Here is a 21,919-nt window from a genome sequence, read left to right as displayed (position 1 = left end):
TTTATCTTTCAGCCTTGCAACAGCAATTTCAATTAGTGTTTTTACTTGACTGACACATAAGCCTCCGTTATCAAAAGCTGAATTGAGAAAAACAAGATATATTTTCTAAGCTGGTAATTATCAGCATGAGTATGACTCCTACATTAGCTGAATTTCAATCTGTCTACCTAGAAGTAAAAGCTTTATGCAGCACTACTCATCCCTTCAACTAAGTTAACACTCTTAAACCTAAACAATTCATTGGTTTCGTCACAGAACCTTGAAGCCACCAGTGTAACTTGGTACTCAATTTCTGACTCAACAAGCAAGGAAAAAGCTTTACTTACATAAGCACACTCTTAAGAATTCAATTAAGAATTCTTTGTTTTTTGCACAAAGCTTGATTCACTCTCTGCCTGCACTGTTGAACTGTACTAGTCCCCACTAAAGCACAAAAATTCCAAAGTCAATCTTAATCCTCTTTCATGAGGATGAGTCATCAAATTAATCAAATCAAATTAAATTTCATTATGGGGTGCCCCTTAGGCCATTGAGACAAAAAAGACTAGGTGCAGGCTAAACTGAAGTGCATAACTTATTTGAATATACAGCAGCAATGAGTCAGAGGAGGAGATCCCTTCTTCAAACTCTACAGCTGATTTTGGGTCATTCTATTTTAACACCTGTGAAATAGAATCTACCCATGTGAAGAAGCGACAGTATCTATAAATGTGCAACCAGATAGGTCAAATACACAACCCTAGGCATGTTTCCATTACTGTTGCTTTTTCTTCTTTTGTGCTTCAATTATTAAACTTTGTACTTCTGGGTCAGTTATCATAAAAGGAGAAATTGTCAGAGAGCAGAAGAAAGAACTTAGTATGATGGAACTTGTACTGACCTATAAAGGGAAATAATAGTGACATAAGGCAACAAAATCCAAGCAAGTTGCCACTGGGGCAAAAAGCTATTAAGTAAATATGTAATGATCAAGTTTAATAAAGTTAACAGTGTTTTTCTTTCAGTAGATGAAAGAGGCGATAGAGGTTCAGCAATGCTGCCAACAACAGCCTTGAGGAATGCACACTGTACAATCTACACTGGGTTTCAAATTTGGAGATGACATTGGGGTCAAAAAAAAACAAAACAGTTTTATCATAGTTGCAGAAACAGGGTAAGGAAACTCAGTCGACAAAGCATGAGAGATCAAAAGCCAAGTACAGGATCCAGGCAGAAATCCTGAATTTGTCCTGACTGTCTGTTTGTTAAAGAGGAACTTGTTTTTCTGCTTTCTGAATTTCTATCCTTGGTTGCATCATATGTTTCCAACATAAACACATAAAGTCTTGTCTCGCCTTTTTTTTTTTTTTTTTTTTTGTAATCTTCCTTCATTCTCTTCCTAAAACTTCATCTACTTAATGTAGATCAACTATATTCCAGGAGAGAAAACATGCCAGGTTTATGGTTTGAAACAATGCCAGGTTTATAGTTTATACCTTAGTAATTCTTGCTGGAGTATACTGTATAAATAATTTCTAAAGTTAGAAAAACTGCAAAGTAATATCATGTTTAAAATATAAACATCTATCTATTTACTGGGAAAAATTAGAGATAGAAGCAAAGAAGAAATGAAATCTGTATTTTTCAGGTTAAGTCTGTGGTATGTGCAGACCCCACAACAAATTTCTGATAAACCACTAAATATCAAACTTACTTGTGTTGATAAGAAATTGGTTTGAAACCCCAGGATGATCTACATCATGTATTGCACTGGCAAAAATTGCTGCAAGGATCTCCAAATCAGTGAATACTGCCTAGAATACAATGAAACAGAATTAACAATCACCAAACAGTGAAGAAGGTGCTTTCAATAAAAAGGATTCTAATTGAATCTGGATGTAAGCAAGCAAAACACTTTTAAAATATACCTTGATTTCTAGAGAGTTTACACACAAGCTATCAAACCATTTGTAAAATCATCAATTATGTAGAATTCCATAAATATTTAAAGGTTGGCCAAAATAAAGTGATTTGTACTTTGTACAGAGAGCATCACTAAATTCTACCACAACTGAAATATTTTCAGCTTCAGTCTGTCAATAAATCCACCTTTATTAGGCAATTAAGTACAGGTTTCTAACTTCTAGCACAAATTAAAGTTAATATTTCAGCCTGACTCCTCTATATCATCCTGTACTTGAAAGATGCACACCTCCTATATAAAGGAAATAGGGACAGACTACACATCATCTCACTTAGCATTTACTGATTTTCCATTTGTATGGGATTACGAGGCAGATGGGAAAATATGACAGCAATGGACTTGGGATGTCACTGAGCCCAGTGCCCTGTTGTCAGAAGCACCCACATGATGCAAATGTTTTCAAAATTGATCAAGGACAGCTCAGAAGTGCAAAGACCAGCAGTGGCACTGGGCAGATATTGCCATTTCACCAGCTAAAGCTCTGCTGAGAAGAAGGGCATGAAAAAAAGATAGATTTGAAAAAAACCCAAAATTTTACTGATGACTACTTCAGCTATGTGGTGAAGCCAGTGGTGTTTTAAGAACATTATCTGATCGTTCTTGAAAGCAGGAATATCTTTCTTAAGAGATTTCCAAGTCTTTGAGGATCCAAACCTGCCATTAGTCTCAAGGTCCATTTATAGCCTTCTTTCTAAGAAGGTAAAAGAGATGTATTCGGGTAGTAACATGAAATACTGATCATTACAGGAGAGTCAAAATGCAGCCTTTCTTTAAAATGAAGGTAAGTCCTTTTGAACTAATACAATTTCTACTGCTTCCTTTACCTGAATTTTTCTAGCCTTTTGCTGGGATATATCAAGATCAACGTTTGCTATGTTAAGACCTGAACTGTGCTTTAAAAAGGGAAAATATTCATCTTTCACATGCTTCTACTTCAGAGATTTAAGAACTTTCAAGATGAAAATTGCTACAAAAAGAAGAGATTAAATTTTTTTACCAAAAAATTTTGAAATATTTGTTGGGGGGAGGGGGTGTAAAAAAAGAGATAGTCCACTGAAAATTTAGTACATGTTCCAATCTGTCTCAGAAATAAATACAAAAGTAGTATTTCCATATCAGAATAAACTTTCCAAAGAAATTCCACTTACTGTGGTTAGGTAGAGTCCCACATGGGAAATAACTACAGAATAGGATGTAGCATAAATAGTAAGAATTTACACAAAAAGAAACAGGATACGGATTGTGTTACAGTGAAAAAAAGGTCATGACAGCAAGAATTTTCATGACTTAAAATTAATTTAATTGATGTTTTCTGCACAATATTTACATGTAACTTTGATCCTCACAAAATACCTCTAAAAGAACAGAATTCATTAAAGAAATGCTAAGATTTATTTTAAAAATATTGCAGAAACTAAGATCTTTAATATTTAGTTTAGGAGACTCTCAGTGCATCGCTTCTCTCATGACTGCCACTTTTCTTCTTCAGTGTAGTTTACCTCTAAAGCTGGGGTTGATAGAAGGACATGGGTTGACTGAACAACATCTGCAGCATGTATGTTATTGTGGTATGCTACATCAGCATGGTAATGGTCTTCCAGGGTCATCAAGTAAGTTATTAAAGTATCTACTGGAATCTTAAAAGTTTTTAACAAGTCCCGTTCCTATAAAAGTAAAGTAAAAACAATTAGATTTCAAAGCACAGAACAGTGTCCAAGATAAGAAAAAAGCAGCATGACTGCTCGTACTTGCCTGAAAAATAGTGTGCATGATGACAGTCAGAGGTCTGTTTCCAGATAACTCTGCTACTCTGAAAACCTGAAGGCCCCACTTGTTCAAATCTTCAAGTTCCTACAGTAAAATCAAGCAATGAACCAGTTGAAACCTAATACAAAAATTCCTGCAATTTTTGAGAGAAGCAATTATAAACAGAGGACTCATTAAGACCTGGGCACTGTGCAAGTGACATGCTGAATTTTGCAAGGGCTAAACTCTGAACTCTACAGCTGCTACTAATCTTACAATATCAAAACTTACATCTACCCATTTTTCAGATTTTATTTGTCTAAGCAGGAAAGACTGCCTCTAAAGTGGATTGCTCCAGAGGGAAAAATTCTACAGTATCTTGAATGAGTTTAACTGACACTGTTATCTCACTGTCCATTGACAAGGAAGTTCAATGAAGAGAAAACCTCCAGAGATGCGGCAATTCTGCTGCTCTCTCCCTGGTTCTAAGAAACACTCTTCAAAAAAAATTCCTGAAAATGTTAGGAGAGGGATAATTCAGTCAAAAATCCCTTTATACCAAGTTATTACCAAGTAGTTAGCTGCTGATGACAAAAATAAAAAATTTGATAAAAAAATAAGACAAGGAATGCACATAAAATGATACAGCTAAAAATAGGAAGGGTAGTTCTAATGCTGTATACCCTTGTGCATTTAAGCAAAAATACATTTGCTATCTATACATTTTCATTCCTGTGACATTATACAATATGTTTAGCCTTCAATCTTCAGATACTATTTATGAATAGGAAACTTTATGGATACACAAATGTTAATTTAAATTCCATCTTCAGATGAAATTGTCTTCATACTGAAATGAACCCTTATGGTCTGATTCTGATTTTACTTGCTATTCTTTCACTCCAACAAATTTGGATTGTTTCAAGTGGTATAAAAGCTTGGTGCTGCAGTTTAAAATCAGTGTGTATAAGCAGAGAACAATAAGCAGAACAATACTGAAAAGTCCGTTTATATAATTTCAAGGACATACATATATATTCTCTACCTTGGCAAGGACATCTTCTTGGTCTGTTTTAACTCCAAACCTGGGAATACTGGAATTAGTTAGGCTGGAGCTGTGCATGAGTTTTTTGACTCCACTGATCTGGGACATTGGCCTCTTCTTTTTCTCTTTCTCTTTCTGTGTTGGAGAAGGGATTTCAACTTCATGTTGCTTGTCTTCAAAAGAGTGAATAAAAAGAGAATAATTTATAAAAGAAATATAAATATTATAAAATTCACTGCTGAGTTGCACCTTCTAATTCTTAGAAAAACCTCTTTTAAGATTTTGCAATAGATTCTCTCTATCAAGATCACTAAACCTACAAAAAGTTAAATACAGACCTATACTTCAGTAAAAGCAGATCTCTTTTACTCAAATTGCCTCATTATTTCTGAATTGGCTTTAAAAGCAACTTGTGACTGTCTGATTACCTCTTCTGCCATATCCCTAGTGCTGTAGAAAGGGTCAATCATCTCAGTATAAAAATGTTATTACAACTGCATAAGAATATACTTTGCAAGAAAAAATAATTATTTCATTTTTTTCAGGAGAAACATTCTCTGAAATTGTATTTCAAAACTGTCTATGTGTGTCCTCATGTAAACCTTTAGAAAACTTTTTCAGGACTCAAAGAATTTAATACTTGTGGGTTGGTCCTGTCCACTAAGACTGTACAACTCAGCCTTTTGTGCTTTCCAAGCCATATCTACAAGCGCTTTGGATTGCTGGCAGCTCTTGCCACCAATGTAGTGTTTCTGCACTTCCCAACTAGAGTAAATAATAATGACAAAGTGAGAGAGCGCTTTGTTAGCCGCTGAATTTTGCTGTTGGTTTTTGCCTCCATAGCAGTATCAGCAGAATCACTTAATAAAATTCATCAACACATGTGCCAGCAAAACTTTAGACAAGAATTAAACTGAGAGTAAAATATATTTAGGCAACTGCCATAGGATTGCTGCAAAATCAGTATGGGGTTGTGAAGCACTGCAAACATCTGCTCCAAAGAAACCCAAGTTAATGCAATGAAGGGCTTTTCTGAAAAAAACTACTAGGAACATGAATTGTTTTTTGTTTCTTTTATTCATACTGTATTTCAACCTAGAGTTTAATGACTCCCTTCAAATTACCTCTTTTACTGAAATATACCTCCACATTTTCTAGACCTCAAGGAATATACCAGCAAAACTACAAAAATCCATAAAAGATGTTTCTGACACAGGAGATGAGCCAAAACAGCTAAAAAAACCTTAAATCTAAATAAAATTTGAAAAGAAAGTAAGAAAAATTTGGATTTTTACATGTGTATTTTTTCTCTTTCTGCAGTATTCATTTCCAATACAGACCTTGAAACCAGATGAGGTTAGCAAGTCCATTTCTAATTATGAGCTCATTGTGTATTTGCTTTTTCACTTTCTTTTCTCCTTTTTTTTTTAATATTTTTAATTACCTTTTAGCAGATACATTTAATGTACACCTCAAATTCCAAACAAATCACAATGAAGAGACTTTGGAAATGTCACCAGGTTGTAGCCTGTGGCATTGAGTCCCTGTATTACCCCACCATACTTCACCACTCTCCTTGTAAGGAGAAAAAGGGGAGGTGGAGTGTGGCAGCCCTTGTCTGGTGCAAACTGACAACAGATGAGGAGCTGTGACTTGTGCTTGTGCTTTGATATTTATGGTTTCAGTCATGTGCACAAAGTTTAGACCCATCAAACAGAGGTTCATTAGCTGAGCTGTCAGAGTAACTCAAGTGAAAGGAAGTGTCTGTATGAATGACTTCATATCTCCAGAGAAACTCAGTGGGACTGTTTCTGCTTTTGCAACTTTGAGCAAATAGGGCTGAGTCCATGTGAACATCCAAAAAAGACCGCTTGCCATTTTAACCCTGCTTATGCTATGCTCAATTAGAGTTTTTCAAACATTTTCCATTCATAGAAAACAGGTTAATGATGCTGAAAATAGGAAACTTTGCATATTATTATATACAATGTAGGAACCTTATGTCTTATACACAGATTATATTTCTTTTAATTGTAAATAACTTCAAACATTCATATGGCCCGAAAGGAAAACAGTTAGGTTTTGGTTTGGGGTTTATTGTTTAATAAGAAGAACAGAAAACCCTGCTTTCTCATGACACTTTCCTAACTTAAAAGTGTGAGAAAGCTTGTAGATATTGAGGAGGTATGTATTTTATGTATTAAAAAAATAAATAGATAAATAAAAAAAAATAAATTAAATAATAAACTTATTAAATACTTCTAGGGAGAGAAAGTTTTCTCTTTGCATAGATGTTCAGAACCTATATACTTAGACTGCATATTTTGAAAATATTGAAGCAATACATCTGTAGATGAGGTGTCTTCACTACTGTGCTGCTCTTATGCCTACAGTTCTACAAATCTAGTTTTTCATGCAGACAGAAGACAGTACCCATGGTCCAGTAAATTAGAAGTGATTGCCTTTCCAGCCCTCTTTCTGCTAATGACTGAGATCTCATGCAAAAGGCTGATAGATGCATTTCTTTACTCTGTCAAAGTAAGTCTTAAGCTTTCAAGTGAAAGCAAGCAGAAGCTGGCATCTCAGTATCCATAGCCTAAGTGGGTCATCCCTTCAGGCAACTGCACATCGTGGTTTTCAAGACATCTGAAGCTGGGCAGTATTGCTTGTCCATGACAGAGGCTTATTCCTCTCCCTCTGTGTGAAGCCCTGCTGTGCTGCAGCAGTTGGCACACTGCAGCAACCTGAGCAGACACATGCAGCCATCCATTTTGGATGGGGTGACAGGACAAAAGGTACTTCACAGAAACCCCACTTCTTTCAAAAAAGCCACAAAAAGCACCAGCTATGGTATCTCACACAGAATAAGATCGATATTAACATGTATGACTGTCACTTTTTAAAGTACTTGTTATCCTAATTTAAATGTATTTGACTGTGCCTCTCTTATTACACTGTCTTAGAGTTGGGCTTGATAATCCTTGTGAGTTCCTTCCAACTCAGAAGGATTTTCTGTGAATCTCTGTGATTCTTTATAATTCATTATATTAATTATCTTAATACAGCGTAAATCTAATAGTTGTAATATGTATATGAATATTTATCTGCAATTACACACACAGGAAAATCACTTACACAAATTAATTGAGCTGTGAAGAAGTGAATCTAACCTGATTTCTCTGCACAAATGCTGACAACAATATGCTAAATGCACAGTTTCTGAAAGCAGAAATTAATATGGAAACTTGTTTTTTGGTTCTAACACAGCCCAGAGAGATCTAAAAACCCCCCAAAGGCAAAAAAGTTAGCACTTCATAGTCTTACCTAAGAAAGTATTTGATATATATTCTGACACCTGATTGCCTGACCTGCTCATTTCAGAGAGGTGGGTTAGCTCACGGTTGAGCATTCTTTTAAACTGGAAAAGAAAACAAATAAGTGTAAAGTTAGCAACATCAAGACATATTTTAGTTAGAATAAGAAAATGCAGTCACTTTATAACTGGGGAAAGAACATGGCATTAAGAATATATACTAAATTAAGACAACTATGAAAGCAGAAATCACATGTACCAATGATCTACCTAACCAACTTATTAATGGATTGGACAATGTCATTCTTAACCTCCTAAAATACACCACAGTGATTCAATGACTAAGGTACAGTGTCCTACTAGTAACTGAAAACTCTACGGCATTTGCACACACACAAGTTATAATACTGTCTTTCCAATTTTTTGATTTTAAAATATAAATATATTTATATCAGATCTGTTGTCTACTACTTTTCTCATAATATTTGCAAATTAATCTATTTTTGCATTTTTTGCAATTCATTATGTAACATCTCAAATCTATCTTACCTCTCATAATTAATCTACTCAAAATTACTTGACAATATTGCTCCAAATAATCCAAATATCATATTGATCTCATACTAGCCAATGGGAAAAGAGCTAGGTTTTGTTGTCTCCAACCTAAAATTATTATATTCAATGAATGACTCAACCATTCCACTATCTCAGAAAAACTGCAAGCATCTCCAAAAAACATTGGGGTAGAAAATACCCATCTGTGGAAACACCTTCTATTTCCCTCTTAGTTAGCAATTTGCTCTAGACAGTCTATAGGATAGAAGCAGATACTAATATTCCATTAAATGTATAATCAATTAGGTACACATCACTGAGCCTTTCTTCTAGAGTTCTTCTAGACTCCAGAGTGAAATGATATCCTGTGGTATTATGCTTGACAGGTTAACTGCATAGATGCATTTTCATTGACTATAGCTCTGCCTTGATATTATCAGCAAACAGAAAGCAGCAATATTTACTAATAATTCAAACTCTTGCCAATGAAAATCAGCATGCATCAGTCACTATTGAATTTGCCTCCTATTGTGCCATCCTTTTTTTTTGTTGTTGTTAGATTTCTCAGTCATCTTTTCTCTTAACAAAGCAAAATTATTAGTGCCACTTTCAGAATCACCATTTACCTTCTTCATGCAGTCATGACTACCCATTATATCAAGGAATAGCTACCCTTAGAGTATATACATGTAAACATCCCTCTATGTTGAAAACTCATAATTTATAGTTTATTCTTCTTCAAAGGAAATAAACCACTATAGTAAATATTAACCATCCCATTTCCATTCCACTGGAATCATCAAAGCTATTTCTTCAAAGTAGTCTTGCATAGTGAAAGGTGTTATTTTCTTCACAATGTCTTTGTAAACCACCAATTACCATACTGCTCACAATGTGACCAACAAAATTACCTTTAATAAAACATTCTAACCATTAGCCACTGCATTTTTCTGCCATCTTGATGTGTCATCAGCTCAGGAAGTTCCAGAGCTACAAAGACTGAATCCTACTTTAGTCACAAGCCAAAGGCTCAGCTTTGATCTCAGATAGAGCCATGTGCTACAAAATGCTCAACACATGTCTGAAATTAGAACCATACTGCAAACACAGCTACACATACTATGAGAACTACAGAGCAATGCATTCCAGACAAAACCAGTCTCAATGTCTTCAGCAATGTCTAGTGTTTGTCACCAATGTCAAATGCAGAAAAATCAAGCCAAGTTTACTAAGCAATATAATGACTAGTCCAAAAATACCAAGATTTTTTTAAAAGTCTGTCTTTAAACTTTTAAACACTTAACACACTTAAGTCATGCCTACACACTTTTTCTTCTGTTCCCACAAAAGGTGAGAAACTGTAATATATAAGACAAAAAATGAAGATGTCATGGAATAATTTGTCTCCAGATGGCATCCAGAGACTGCAGCTTCAAATTAAATATTGAGTATAGGATATTAATAAAATGCCAGGAGTTGACAAAACCACATTAACTTCCAGGCATGTCATCAGTTTATCCATTAGTACTTCAATATTCTCTCCTCCTTAATTTAATTAGTTAGTTCACTGGATCCTAACTTCAATAGATCCTCATCTGCCTGGTTGTTTAATAGTAAACACTGCTACATAATGCCCAACTTGGTGTTGCTGTTTTTGCTGCAAAAAACCACTAATGGTGTCATGTTCTACACTCTGGAAAAAAAGACCATCTAGCTACCACTGGCATGTACTCTTCAGGATGTCTTCTTAAAAGTTTTCCATCTTTGAAAGAGGAGCAAATCAGTATTTGCAGAGAAAATAGGAAGGATTTTTTGTTTTTTCCCAAATAATACATTTACCTGCAGGGGTGGGTAAAGAGGTTTGTATTTGCATACTGGGAATCATCTTTTGGAAATTATGGAGCATATATTCTCTAAGAATTTTCAGCTCAGTATTTGTATTATGAATATCCACAGCAAATGGAAAGTACATAACATTCTTTTCTAGTGCTCTGTTCCCCACTAGGTCAGATGGAAACCCTCATCTTCCCACCTCCCATCACCCCACAAATCAGCAGAACATGAAAATAACCATCTGCATGAGAACTGCAGAATAGTCTGTGTTACTGCTGAACAAGGGTGTAAAGTGAAACAAGTCCCTCAGCCTCTGCAAGGCCCTCCTGCTGAGAGCAAATTCAATGGGAGATGCCTTTGGCTTTGAAGAACTGTAGCTGCATGATTTCCTCATACTCTTTCAGAAGTTGCTGACGCCACAGGACCAAGACTTTAATTGACATGAAAACTTCTGGTCTAAGCAGGAGTTTAGAGAACTGTTTTGATTTTTCTAATTATCTGACAAGGCCTTATAACCATCATTGCCATTGAATCAGATGAAGCTGAAGACAATATGCAGACAGCAGTTGCAGATGCAAAACAATAATGTTATTTGAGAATATTAAAAAAATCAAACATGAGAGACAAACAGAAATCAAGATATTCAAACAATTTTTTGTTTATACTCTGTTTCACTGTATCTGTATATTGCTCAGTCCCCTTACATTTCATAACTTGCCTTTTGAGGAAAAAAAAACCTTTTTCTAAGAAAAAAGCAATCAGAACAGCAAAACCAAATTTAACACTATTATTTTTCCCAATTTTACCTATTTCTCAAGATTTAATTTGGGCCCAAGTGTACCCATGCATAGTAACTGCTTCAAAGATCCATGTCTTACACAGCTCTGCGCAATTACTTTATAAGGAAATTTTGCCTCTCACATGGTTCCCTCAAGTTCTTATTGCCAGCCAGAGAAGTTGGTTATATCCGTGAGCCAACACTGTTTTGTTTATCCAAGAAACACCCTTAAGTGCTTGAAACTTAGCTAGAATCAACAATCTCATACTGGAAATAGCACATTGCATGTTATATTCAAAACAAGTCAAAGAGGACATAAAATCACCTTGTTCTTAACAGCAGTAAATAATAAAGATGATATTTTGAACAAGAATTTTAAAAATCTGAATGCCATATACTTTTCAGATTCAAGAAAATAAATCATAAAGATCAAACCTCTTCTATTAATAAACCTTTAAACAATACAATTTAATTATGATATTTTGAGCTAAGCATGGGGTGGAAGCAGAGGATTTTGGCTGATCTGTGCATATATTGTATTTTTCTCAGAAAGAAAGATTTTCACACATCCAACTAGGCATTGTTAAGTTGGAAAAATGACACATGCATCCCTTTGGAATACGACAATCCTTGACTATATCCTTAGAAAATCACCCTGAAAATGAGCTGGCAATAAAATGCCCATTAAGTCAATTATACAGTTCTTCACTGCCAAATAGATGTCAGAGCAATGGAGCCATAAGATATTTTCTAAAACAAATCCTGAAAATATTTCCTTAAGCAGAATTTTTTAAATTTCATTTGTTTCTATTTATTTTTGATTTTAATCTCATCTGGGGTTAGGGGGATGGGGGAAATAAGAAGGAGCACCAATACAACAGAGCATTCAAATAACATTAAAAATGTCTCTAAAGTGAAAAGAGTAGATGTGAACCTTTATCTCCCTTTATAAACCTAAGAAGTCTGCTATAGCAAAAACTGTACTACATGAGAATAAAGATACATACATTAATGATAATGAATTGAGAATGATTTCTTAAATTGTTTTAAGTTCCCAAGAAGAGGTTTGTAGTTTAGGTCTTTCTGGGCTAAAGCCCAATGTGTGCACATCTTTGTAGCTATATTACTGCTGTCAGCCTAGGATAAGCATACATGGAGGAATTTTTTTGAAAAATAAGATACTTTTCTGATGCCAGAAAAGACACACAGTAAAACACAGACAAACTTTTGAAGTAATCATGTTCCCAGATGGCAACCAGAGCATTGATAGATTTATTTAGAAAAATTTGAACGTATGTTAGAAAGAGTCACCAGCTCCAAGATCCAAATAGAGTTGATTCACAGCCATGAACAAGTTTGGATCACACACTTCATATATATACAGGTTATTGTTTACACTTTAGAAGACTTTACAAATTTTGTGTAAAGTTCTTGGTTCACTAACAAAGAGCTTAAGTAAAGAAGCAGCAAGCAGTTAGCTGTGTCGAGAGGAAGCACACAGAACCACTCTTGCTGTAGACTCCCTGCAGCAGCAGGGTCTTTCCATGCAGGTTTTCTGTTCCTGTAGAGAAACCTGCTGCATCCCAGGGACTGTAAAGAGGCAGCCTCCAACACAGCCTTTGGCACCAATACTGAAGGTGAAACTAGAGTTAGAAGGCAGTCCATGGACCAGAAAGTCCAATCCCACCTGGCCTCCACTTTGAGCATTTATCAAGTTTGAGCATTTATCAAGTCCAGTGGGTGCTGGAATAAAAATGCTCAAGAGTGACAGGGGATTCTCACAGCAATGGCTCCCAAACCCACAGGGCAAAGATCTGAGTTTCAGCCTTTGTGCCTGCCTCTTTTCTAGGTAACATTTCTAAAATCTTCCATGAAATAGAATACATCTATGGAACATGCTATTAATACTAGGAACATTCAACTTACATGAATATGTTTTGTTTCTGAAATACCTACCAATGTTATTTTTTAAATATACTTGTATCTCAAAATGAATAAACTATATTATCTTACTAGATTTGAAAAGCTTGTATTCTACAATATAACAAGGAATTTTAAGTCAGACTTACAAATTAATGTAAGGCTTCTGTCTGCACTGCTTATTGACGCAAAACTATCTTTGATTTTAGCAGCATTCTAGATACTTAAACAGCATTCTTAATAGCTAAAGGTTTGTGTTAGAAGCCCACGGGTTTAATTAATATCTAGGCCAGACATTGTTTTTTGTAATAAGCTATAGAAAGGCAGATATCTCTAAGTCTGTCATTGTGATAGAGGTGCTCATTTTTTTCAGTAAAAGATACTCAAAAACCAGGGGTAAACATTTTCCAAAATAATAATTCACAGGAGATAAAGTACAGCCTGAAGCACACAGAAATAAGTGCATAATATGGGATAGAAACATATACAATGTTATATTGTATATTACAAACAGTGAGAATAAGATACATTTTATAATATATCTTATATTACAATCTGAGAATAAGATATTTCAATCTTCAGATTTTCATACATTCTCTACATACTTGTTTTGAATATCACAAAGAACAGAATGTCTTCGCTTCTCATATTTTTTCTCTCAAAAAGCACTGTAATAAAATTGTGCTCAAGGACAACTTGGCTTCTTAACTAAAATCATTGTCTGTATACAGTATAGGTCACTATCTATACAAAGAACATTTTTCCCCCCATGTGTAATCAATTACACCTACCATCATATCTGCTAAACTTCAATTAGAAAAAAAAAAGCATGTGAATTCTAAAGGCTAACCTGTAAGAGTGAACTTGAATTTTTTAAATTAGTGATTGAATTTTTATGATTTAGCAAGAGGAACATGACAACAGCTGCCTAGAAATGCAGGAAATACTTTATAGTAAATTACAATAAATTACTTTTAGCTGAAATGCAAAGTAATTTCATCTTATTGCTTTAGCAAACAAGAAAGTAATATACCTAGCTAGCATAATGGGATAAATTTCTTCACAGATGACTGATCAAAATACTGGGTAATACATCGTAACAATTCAGCATTAGTGGAAAGTACTCATAATTGGACATAATAGGCTTTGCATTTCTATTTTAAAAGACATAGATCTACTAATAAAGGAAAGCATAAGAATTTCAATTGTGCAAATACAATGCTTGTGCTATTTTTAGTCATTTCGTTCAACATATGCCTTAATTAGTTCAGGAGAAATCAGAATTTCTTTAAAGCAGACCTATTCGGTACATTTATTGTATGTCAAGCACAGGACAATTTTGTTTTACACACGATAACAATTATAAAAGTATAAAAGCAGCAGCATTTTTCTTAAGCACAAACATAATTTTTTAGGAATAAACCAAAGCTCAGATGTGGTTTTCTATTAAGTAGATTTCAGTTCTATGTGATGACAGGCATACTGATTTAACTCCTTGATGCTAAACTTTTCCATAAAAGAGATAAAGCTTGTTCCATTTTCTAGCAGTATTGCTATTTCAATCTAGTTCACACTGCCCCATGTAACAATATAGATCAGTATTAAAAGATGGCAATTTCCAGAGTTTTAATCAATAAGGTGTCACACTCACAGAGGCTACCAAAAATGCTGTTGAAACACAGTGTTCGTAATTTCACCTTTCTTCAGCTATTAAAACCAGCATGAGTCATACATCCACCCATTATCCTGAGCTTCTTTACTCATGCTCTCTTCTATTGTATAGTATCTCTGTTTTAAGGTATTTGGAGTTTTTTAAAACATTTTAATGGCTAGAAATACAATTTTTCTGATAGAACACAAAACTGCTCCGAATTTCTTTGGCTTTAGACTTGGTCCAATCATTCACTGAAGCAATATTATTTTAAAAGTCCCAGCATAGTTTCTAAGAAAGACTATACTATGCAGTTCATTCTTCTTGCTGAGCAAAGGCTTGTTGTCTGATTTTTCACTTCAAATTAATCATAATCATAATTCACAAATCCTCACACAATCCAGTGATCATGCAATCATGCACCATAAATCAAAGTTCTTAAAAGGTAAAACAAAATCCTACCTTTATGTAGCCCCAAGAAACTGAGAGTAAATAGTTTGCCTCAGGCATTTTTGATTTTTTCTATACTACCAATCTAAGCTATCAGTTCTTTGCTATTTGACACTGCAAAATACTTCCAAGAATAAAGATTCTGTCTTCTTTCCCCTAATTCTTTTTGCTGGTCTTCAGGTTCTCAGCAGCTGTGTGCTCAGGAGGCATACTGAAATGAAATCCAACCGTGTGGTCTTCTGATTGTATAAATGCCATTTGTGAAACTCCAAGCATTCAGAGGTAACGTTGAAGACACACATTGTACGAGCTGAAGAAATTTCTGAAGAGCTAGGGATATGCATATTTCCTGAACACCAGGATTTAATGAATAATGTATGTCAAGATGCTCAGCTGCTCAAAGACTTGCTCTATCAACAGCTACCAAATAAGGACCTGAAGAGGAAGCCACAGACAGAGGCAGCGATCCCTCCCATAGAGCCATACTAGCAGCCAATAGTGTGTCACCCTAAAAGATATAAATCTGCAGGGCTGGTGTCATGATGTAAAGTAATTTACCATTGGCTGATTCTGGGGACTCTCTTGGGCATGGGATATTTTTTATTTTTTTTTTCCCTGACAGCAAATGCCCTTTCCTAATGGTATCCCTGCCCGCAGCATTCACATGTCATTCAAAAATAATTGGGCTTCCGCAGCATTTACCAGTTTTCAATGAACACACCATCCAAGCAATCAAAATCAGTATTGTGTTTACATCTGTCTGGATTGTTTAGTGGGTTTATTTTTTCATATGAAAGAAAAATGTATTTTCAGGTGTTTTTTATAGGGAAGAAACCCAACATAAATAGATTAACTTGTTTCTTGAAGAGTTTATGATGTACCTTAACAATGAAATTTTTTGGCTTTTATGCCATGTACATTAAAAACTGATCTACTTCAGACTATTGGGCCAGGCTGCTAATGCTTTTTTATTTAAAGAGATAAATACAGTTACTATTAAACTAAATCAAGTCACATGTCTTACAATACCCAGTTAATGTTAATTCTATGGAGATATAAGTAAAATAATAAGAGTACTCAAATTCTCACTGTATTTATTCAACTTTTGCTCTTTCTGCCTCAGCAGATTATTATAATCATTTACAGCCATACATCATTGAAAAAAAAGAAGGGATTAATTGAAAGTGGAGTGTGTCAGTGAGCTGACTCAAGCATTAAATAAAAGATCCCACCATCTGTCACTCAGAGACCAAAACTTGAAAGGGGGAATACATTATGCTCATGGCAGGGGGGTTGGAACTAGATGATCTTTAAAGTCCTTTCCAACCCAAGCCATTCTATGGTTCTCTGATTACCTTGCTCCACTCTTTGCAAGGCACATGCACTACTGCAGCAAATTTCTGAGTCTTTGCTGTGTCAAAAGAAAGAGAGAGTGACCATGGGCAAATGTCTGAGGACAAGCTGAATGAGGTGCGGCAGTCAGCCTGATCCCACACTGCTGATTCACTGGAAGATGCTGACTGAGAATGGTCATAAGAGAGGTTCTGGCTAAAGTAGTCAGCCAACACTAAGTGCTTCAAAAAGAATTGAACCTATAAAGATCAATATGAGATCAACAAATCTCTTCCTTACAGGAGAAAAACCTAGAGCAGTATGAAAACTGGATACAATCAACAGATCATCAGTACTTAAAGTATTTTCATGTGGAAGGCATACTGTTTGCCTTAGAATAGATAATATAAAACAATTCTGACACATTTTAATATTCACAGTTATACTTGGCTGAATCTATGAAGCTAAATGCATATAAAACAATTAAGTTTTGAAAACACACCTGGATTACTAGAAAATCAGCAAGACATTAAAGAAGTCAAAAGGTACTTGAGGAAAATATTTCTCCTGATTCTTACAGCTCAGCTTCATAATGCTGAATATAAATCTTCTCTACATCTGTGTTTCATTGTCTTCCTATCATCCACAAGAGAGCACTGCTGCCACCTACCCAGTACCAACACAGAGCTGGAAAAATTATGCCTTTCTTCAGGAGGCAATTTCAAGCATAACTTAGAAAATGGTAAAATAACTTTTGGCTATTTTAGGAATTAAACATGTGGGTATGAAATTTGGGTTGCAATAGATTGTATGAGAAGACATGAGAAAGTCAAATTTTAAATCTTTCTTACTTTGCTACTAAAGACTGCTTCCTCATGAAATATTTACAACTCTTCCCAAAGAACTGTTCCCAAAAGAACTTGATTCAAATAAGAAATATTTAAAATGGCTGGTATGTAAATTTCACCAGCTGTTACACATGCAGTAAAAAAATCATTGAATTTTTTTTCTTCTTCCCCACTAATGTATGAGTCAAAGATACGTCTATAAGAATTACTAGTTACAGTTGGTAGAATTTATTGAAGAATGGTGTTTATCGAGTTATTAGCTAGGTCATTTTGATATAAAAACAAGAAAACCATTTTATTTATACATATTTATATATAACAAGTACACATTACATCAATTCATTATAGCTCGTATTAACTATAGTGATAATTACAATTACAGTTAGGCAATTACATCTGATGCAGACTGCTTATTACTGACTTGTATTATTTTTTCAAGACTCACAGTCTTAACATCATAAAATAATGATTGCTGTAATCGAATTTAATTGTATGACTTCACTGAATTAGAAAGCGTGCCCCCTGACTTTGGCAACATGGTCTTAGATGAAGACACTCAGGAAATTCAAACCGGCTCTGATTTACAAGAATGGTTTTGGTTGATTTTCCTCCTGAATTGCCAGGTTACAATCACTGTACAACTAACTTTAAAGGAGGTTACAGTAGAAAGATGAGCACATGGCAAATAGCTGAAACTAACTAAATACCTAGAGGAATTCAAGATAAGAAAAACAAAATTTAGAGATTCTTGTTTTTTATACAAATATATATCCATTAAGATAAAACATGGGGGAAGGAAGGACATAATGACATTTTCTACAATGGTTCCAATCAATCGAAGTATATGGAAATGGGTAAGGTGTAATATGAAATTATAGTAAGTGAGTAATAAAATAATTCAGAAAAAAAAAAAAAAGGAAGTTTTTAATGAGCACTGTTGTATTTGAAAGAATCAAAACAATGACCTTGAAAGACTCAAAGATGATGAAGCCCCTTAACAACCTTAGCAAATATTAGCTATTATTTAATCAATTATTCTGGACAACCTCCAAAGAAGTCATAAAAGGAGGTGGCAGAGATACCAGGAGCTGCAATGTTCAGTTTTAGCATACTTTTAAAGAATTTTAAAATGTTAATTTGTGCTAATTAAAATTTACAAGCAGGATGGATGGGTATGTTCTGACCATTTCATGAAACCCCAGTCCTGGATATAAGGACAGAAGAGCTGATATACACATATTCCATGTTTTTGCTTGATATAGAAGTGATACATAAAAGTGTAATTAATGCCAGTCAGTATCACTTATGTGTTTGAACATGTAATATTCTTGTACAGTCATAGAGGATTTTGCTTGTAAGTGTAAAATATTCTGCACTACTCCCAGTGTTGAGAAAAGGCACATTGAGTGGGCTGAGGATCTGATTATAGACTCATTCCTAATGGTCATAAATGGGCTGTTTTCATCTAATGGGACTGTTTTAAGTAAGGTTTTCCATTACTTGAAACTGCTTTATGGTACTAAATTTCTTCATTGGTGATCTGCAATTACATCACTACCATGAAGATTTCCAGTGTAAAAATTTCCTAAGAACAGAAACAACTGGGAGGAGGAGTGGTTCATGGGATAAATTGTGAGGATGTGAAAGTCACCACCAGCAGCCTCACTTGTTTAGAATGTTGTCATCATTCATGTAAACCACACTTTAGGTAATTTAAGGGGAAAACTAAATACAGTTCAGGGAGTTTAATGTCTGCAAGGACATCCACCATCAATAAGGTACATGATTCACAACTAGGCAAACTACACTGAAGAAAGGAGGAGCCCTGTAGAGTATGTAAAGTCACAACATGGCATTTCATAGTGATACTGTCATCCCCTAAAATCTGTGTCTTCTGTGCCTCTAAATAAAAAAAGAGGCTCTAAGCCTCTTATTCTGGCAACACACGTAATGGAACAGCACACACTGCTTTAGTGTATCTTTCCCTAATTTCTATTATGTGCATTGTGTAGGAAAAAATGCTTGCAAATATTATCAATGTGACAGAGAAAATCTTCTGTAATAAAAGAAAAAACTCCGTCTATTTAACTTATAAGCCCACAGCTACTGTGGAGAATTTTGAAAATAAGAAAACACAGCGGACTGGACCTAATTCTGTAACACCAAGGAAGCAACAAGAAGCAATAGAAGGCAGCTGAAACTGCTTCAGTCCAACTGGGCTGAAATCAACACACGCTACAAGATGACATAGGGAAGGTCGGTAGTACCCTGGGTGTAGTAGGAAGAACATTGCCAGCAGGTCACAGAGGGTGATCCTGCCCTGCTACTCAGCCCCTCACCTGGAGTGCTGTGTCCTCAGGACAAGAGAGACATGAGAGTCCTGGCAAAAGTCTGGAAGAGGGAAGCAAAGATAATTTGGGGGGTGGAGCATCTCTTTCACAATAAAAGGCCGAGGGAGCTGGGAATGTTCAGCTTCAAGAAGAAAAGACTGAGAGGGAACCTCATCAATGTATATAATATCTAAAGGGAGGATGTTAAAAGAATGGATCTGTCTCTTCTCAGTGGTGCCAAGCAACAGGACACGAGGCAATGGGCAGAAATTAATGCACAGAAAGTTCCCCCTGAACATAAGGAACATAGGTAGGTGACTGTGTAGTCTTTCTCACTGGACATATTCAAGCACCATCTGGACTCAATCCCATGGAGTGTGCTTCAGGATGGTTCTACAAGAAGATGGGACCAGATGACCCACTGGGGTCAATTTCAACCTTTGAGTCTGTGATTCAGCTGCAGTACTTTTATGAACTGTCACATGGGGGACTTACCACCTTGGTCTTTCCTACTACAGATAAGTAATACAAAAATGTCCTTAGCTTTGAGGGAAGAACAGTGCTTTCAAATGCAACCCCTTGGACTGACTATGAAATTGCACTAAGAACATTTTGGGAGATGTCTGAGCATCAATTCTGAATACAAGTGTGCTGGATGTAATGCATATTATCTAGTAAGCAGCAAAAAGTTAAGCAAAGAAGTAGACATTTAAGCATATCACCAGTTTTAGTTTTCAAGGTGTATCATTACAAACAAGAACAGATAGCATGAACAAATCCTATATGCCAAATGAAGAGCCTTTGAAAACATGAAAAAACAAGGTTAGTGGCAGGTGGCTAGAACTAGATAATCTTTAAGGTCCCTTCCAACCCAAACATTACTATGATTCTATGATTTTTAGACTGACCTTCACACATCAGAGAACAGCAATAATCACCCATATCAAATCCAGCTCCTACTCGTCACAAATGCAGAACTGTTTTCACGGCATTAGCCAGCTCCATCCGTGAGTTGTGCTGGTGTGTACACCACCAGAATGCTTCCCTACAAAATGGAGTCTACTCAGTGCTGGAAGACCACAGCAGAAAAGAATGGTCATTTCATCCAGCAAGCAAGAGCACATGGAGGGACTCAGCCAAAACCCAGAGCTGGAACAAAGGAAGCAGCAGGACAGCCAGAGAAAACTATGCTGAATCAACCAGCCTCACCAAAATTCTCTGGGTTTCATATAAGAATCCAGGCTAGGACAGAAACTGTAGAATTTAAGTAAAAAGTCCCAAACAAACAATTAGTATTTTACAAATATGAGAAGTTGCTTCAACTGCAGCAACCAGCTGCCACACACTAAGTGAGGTGGGGGGACAGAGACAAAGCAGGGGTCTTATGCTATACCAAAAAGAGATGAACTTCACTGATGGCTGACAACTGATGACAGTAAGTGGAACACATCTCCAGTTCTTTTGAAAAAACTTTTAATTGTGCTAACTGTAGCAAGATTAAACTGTTTTAAAAAGGTTTTCTTGGAAGCCTTCTGCCTGTCAGAATTATATTTGTTAAAAATTATGGAATAGCCTATGCAGTATCATTTTTCAGATCTTTTTATTTGGAATATATAATTCTTATTCATAAAATATGAGCATTTTATGTTGCTAAAACCAACTGAGATGACAATGTTCTTCTGAACTATTGTAGGGGAAATATGTAGTAAAACCCAGGAGCTAAGGTGTTTAATAAAGATTAAAGTTGCCTTATTATTTTAGATTTAACAAAGCAAAAAAAGGGGGAAAATATTAATACATTCTTATTCTGATAAGATACATAATTCAGCGTTTGTATTTACTGCCCTCTAGTGATGATAAAAGCAATAGCTATGAATATGTAGGAACACGAAGCTTTTTTCACATCATAAATTCACAACATGGTTAACTAATTTTCAACTATGCCAGAGCAGGGTCTTTACAGGTATTCTCTACAGCTGCAGCATTTTCAATACACACTTGTGAGCAATTGCACAGGCAACAGAAACAACACCTATTTCAACTCTTATTTTGGAGATCACTGTCAATCCTTTAAGACACAATATTTACTAATCATTCTCTTGAAAGTTTTCCACATAATGACACAGTACATATGTATGTAATAGTCTCTAGAAAA

General features: G+C 35.3%; 1 protein-coding gene across 8 annotated transcripts in view; it reads right to left on the bottom strand.

The window, feature by feature from the left end:
- The window catches only part of PDE4D (phosphodiesterase 4D), a 348,860-nt gene that overhangs the window by 8,614 nt on the left and 318,327 nt on the right, over positions 1-21,919 (bottom strand). For 7 of the 8 annotated variants that reach the window (XM_021534338.3, XM_021534341.3, XM_021534342.3 and 4 more), the window contains 5 exons: positions 8,079-8,172; positions 4,755-4,927; positions 3,716-3,814; positions 3,463-3,627; positions 1,694-1,793 (listed from right to left, as the gene is read on the bottom strand). In XM_021534338.3, coding sequence (XP_021390013.1) covers positions 1,694-1,793; positions 3,463-3,627; positions 3,716-3,814; positions 4,755-4,927; positions 8,079-8,172 — 631 coding nt within the window. Of the gene's footprint in view, positions 1-1,693; positions 1,794-3,462; positions 3,628-3,715; positions 3,815-4,754; positions 4,928-8,078; positions 8,173-15,266; positions 15,668-21,919 lie in introns of those variants that run through there. The other variant, XM_021534345.3, reaches the window with a different exon arrangement.

This window comes from Lonchura striata, chromosome Z (genome assembly GCF_046129695.1).
Source record: "Lonchura striata isolate bLonStr1 chromosome Z, bLonStr1.mat, whole genome shotgun sequence".
Taxonomy (NCBI): domain Eukaryota; kingdom Metazoa; phylum Chordata; class Aves; order Passeriformes; family Estrildidae; genus Lonchura; species Lonchura striata.
Note: the sequence above shows the minus strand (reverse complement) of the source record. Positions and strands in the feature narration are given on the sequence as shown.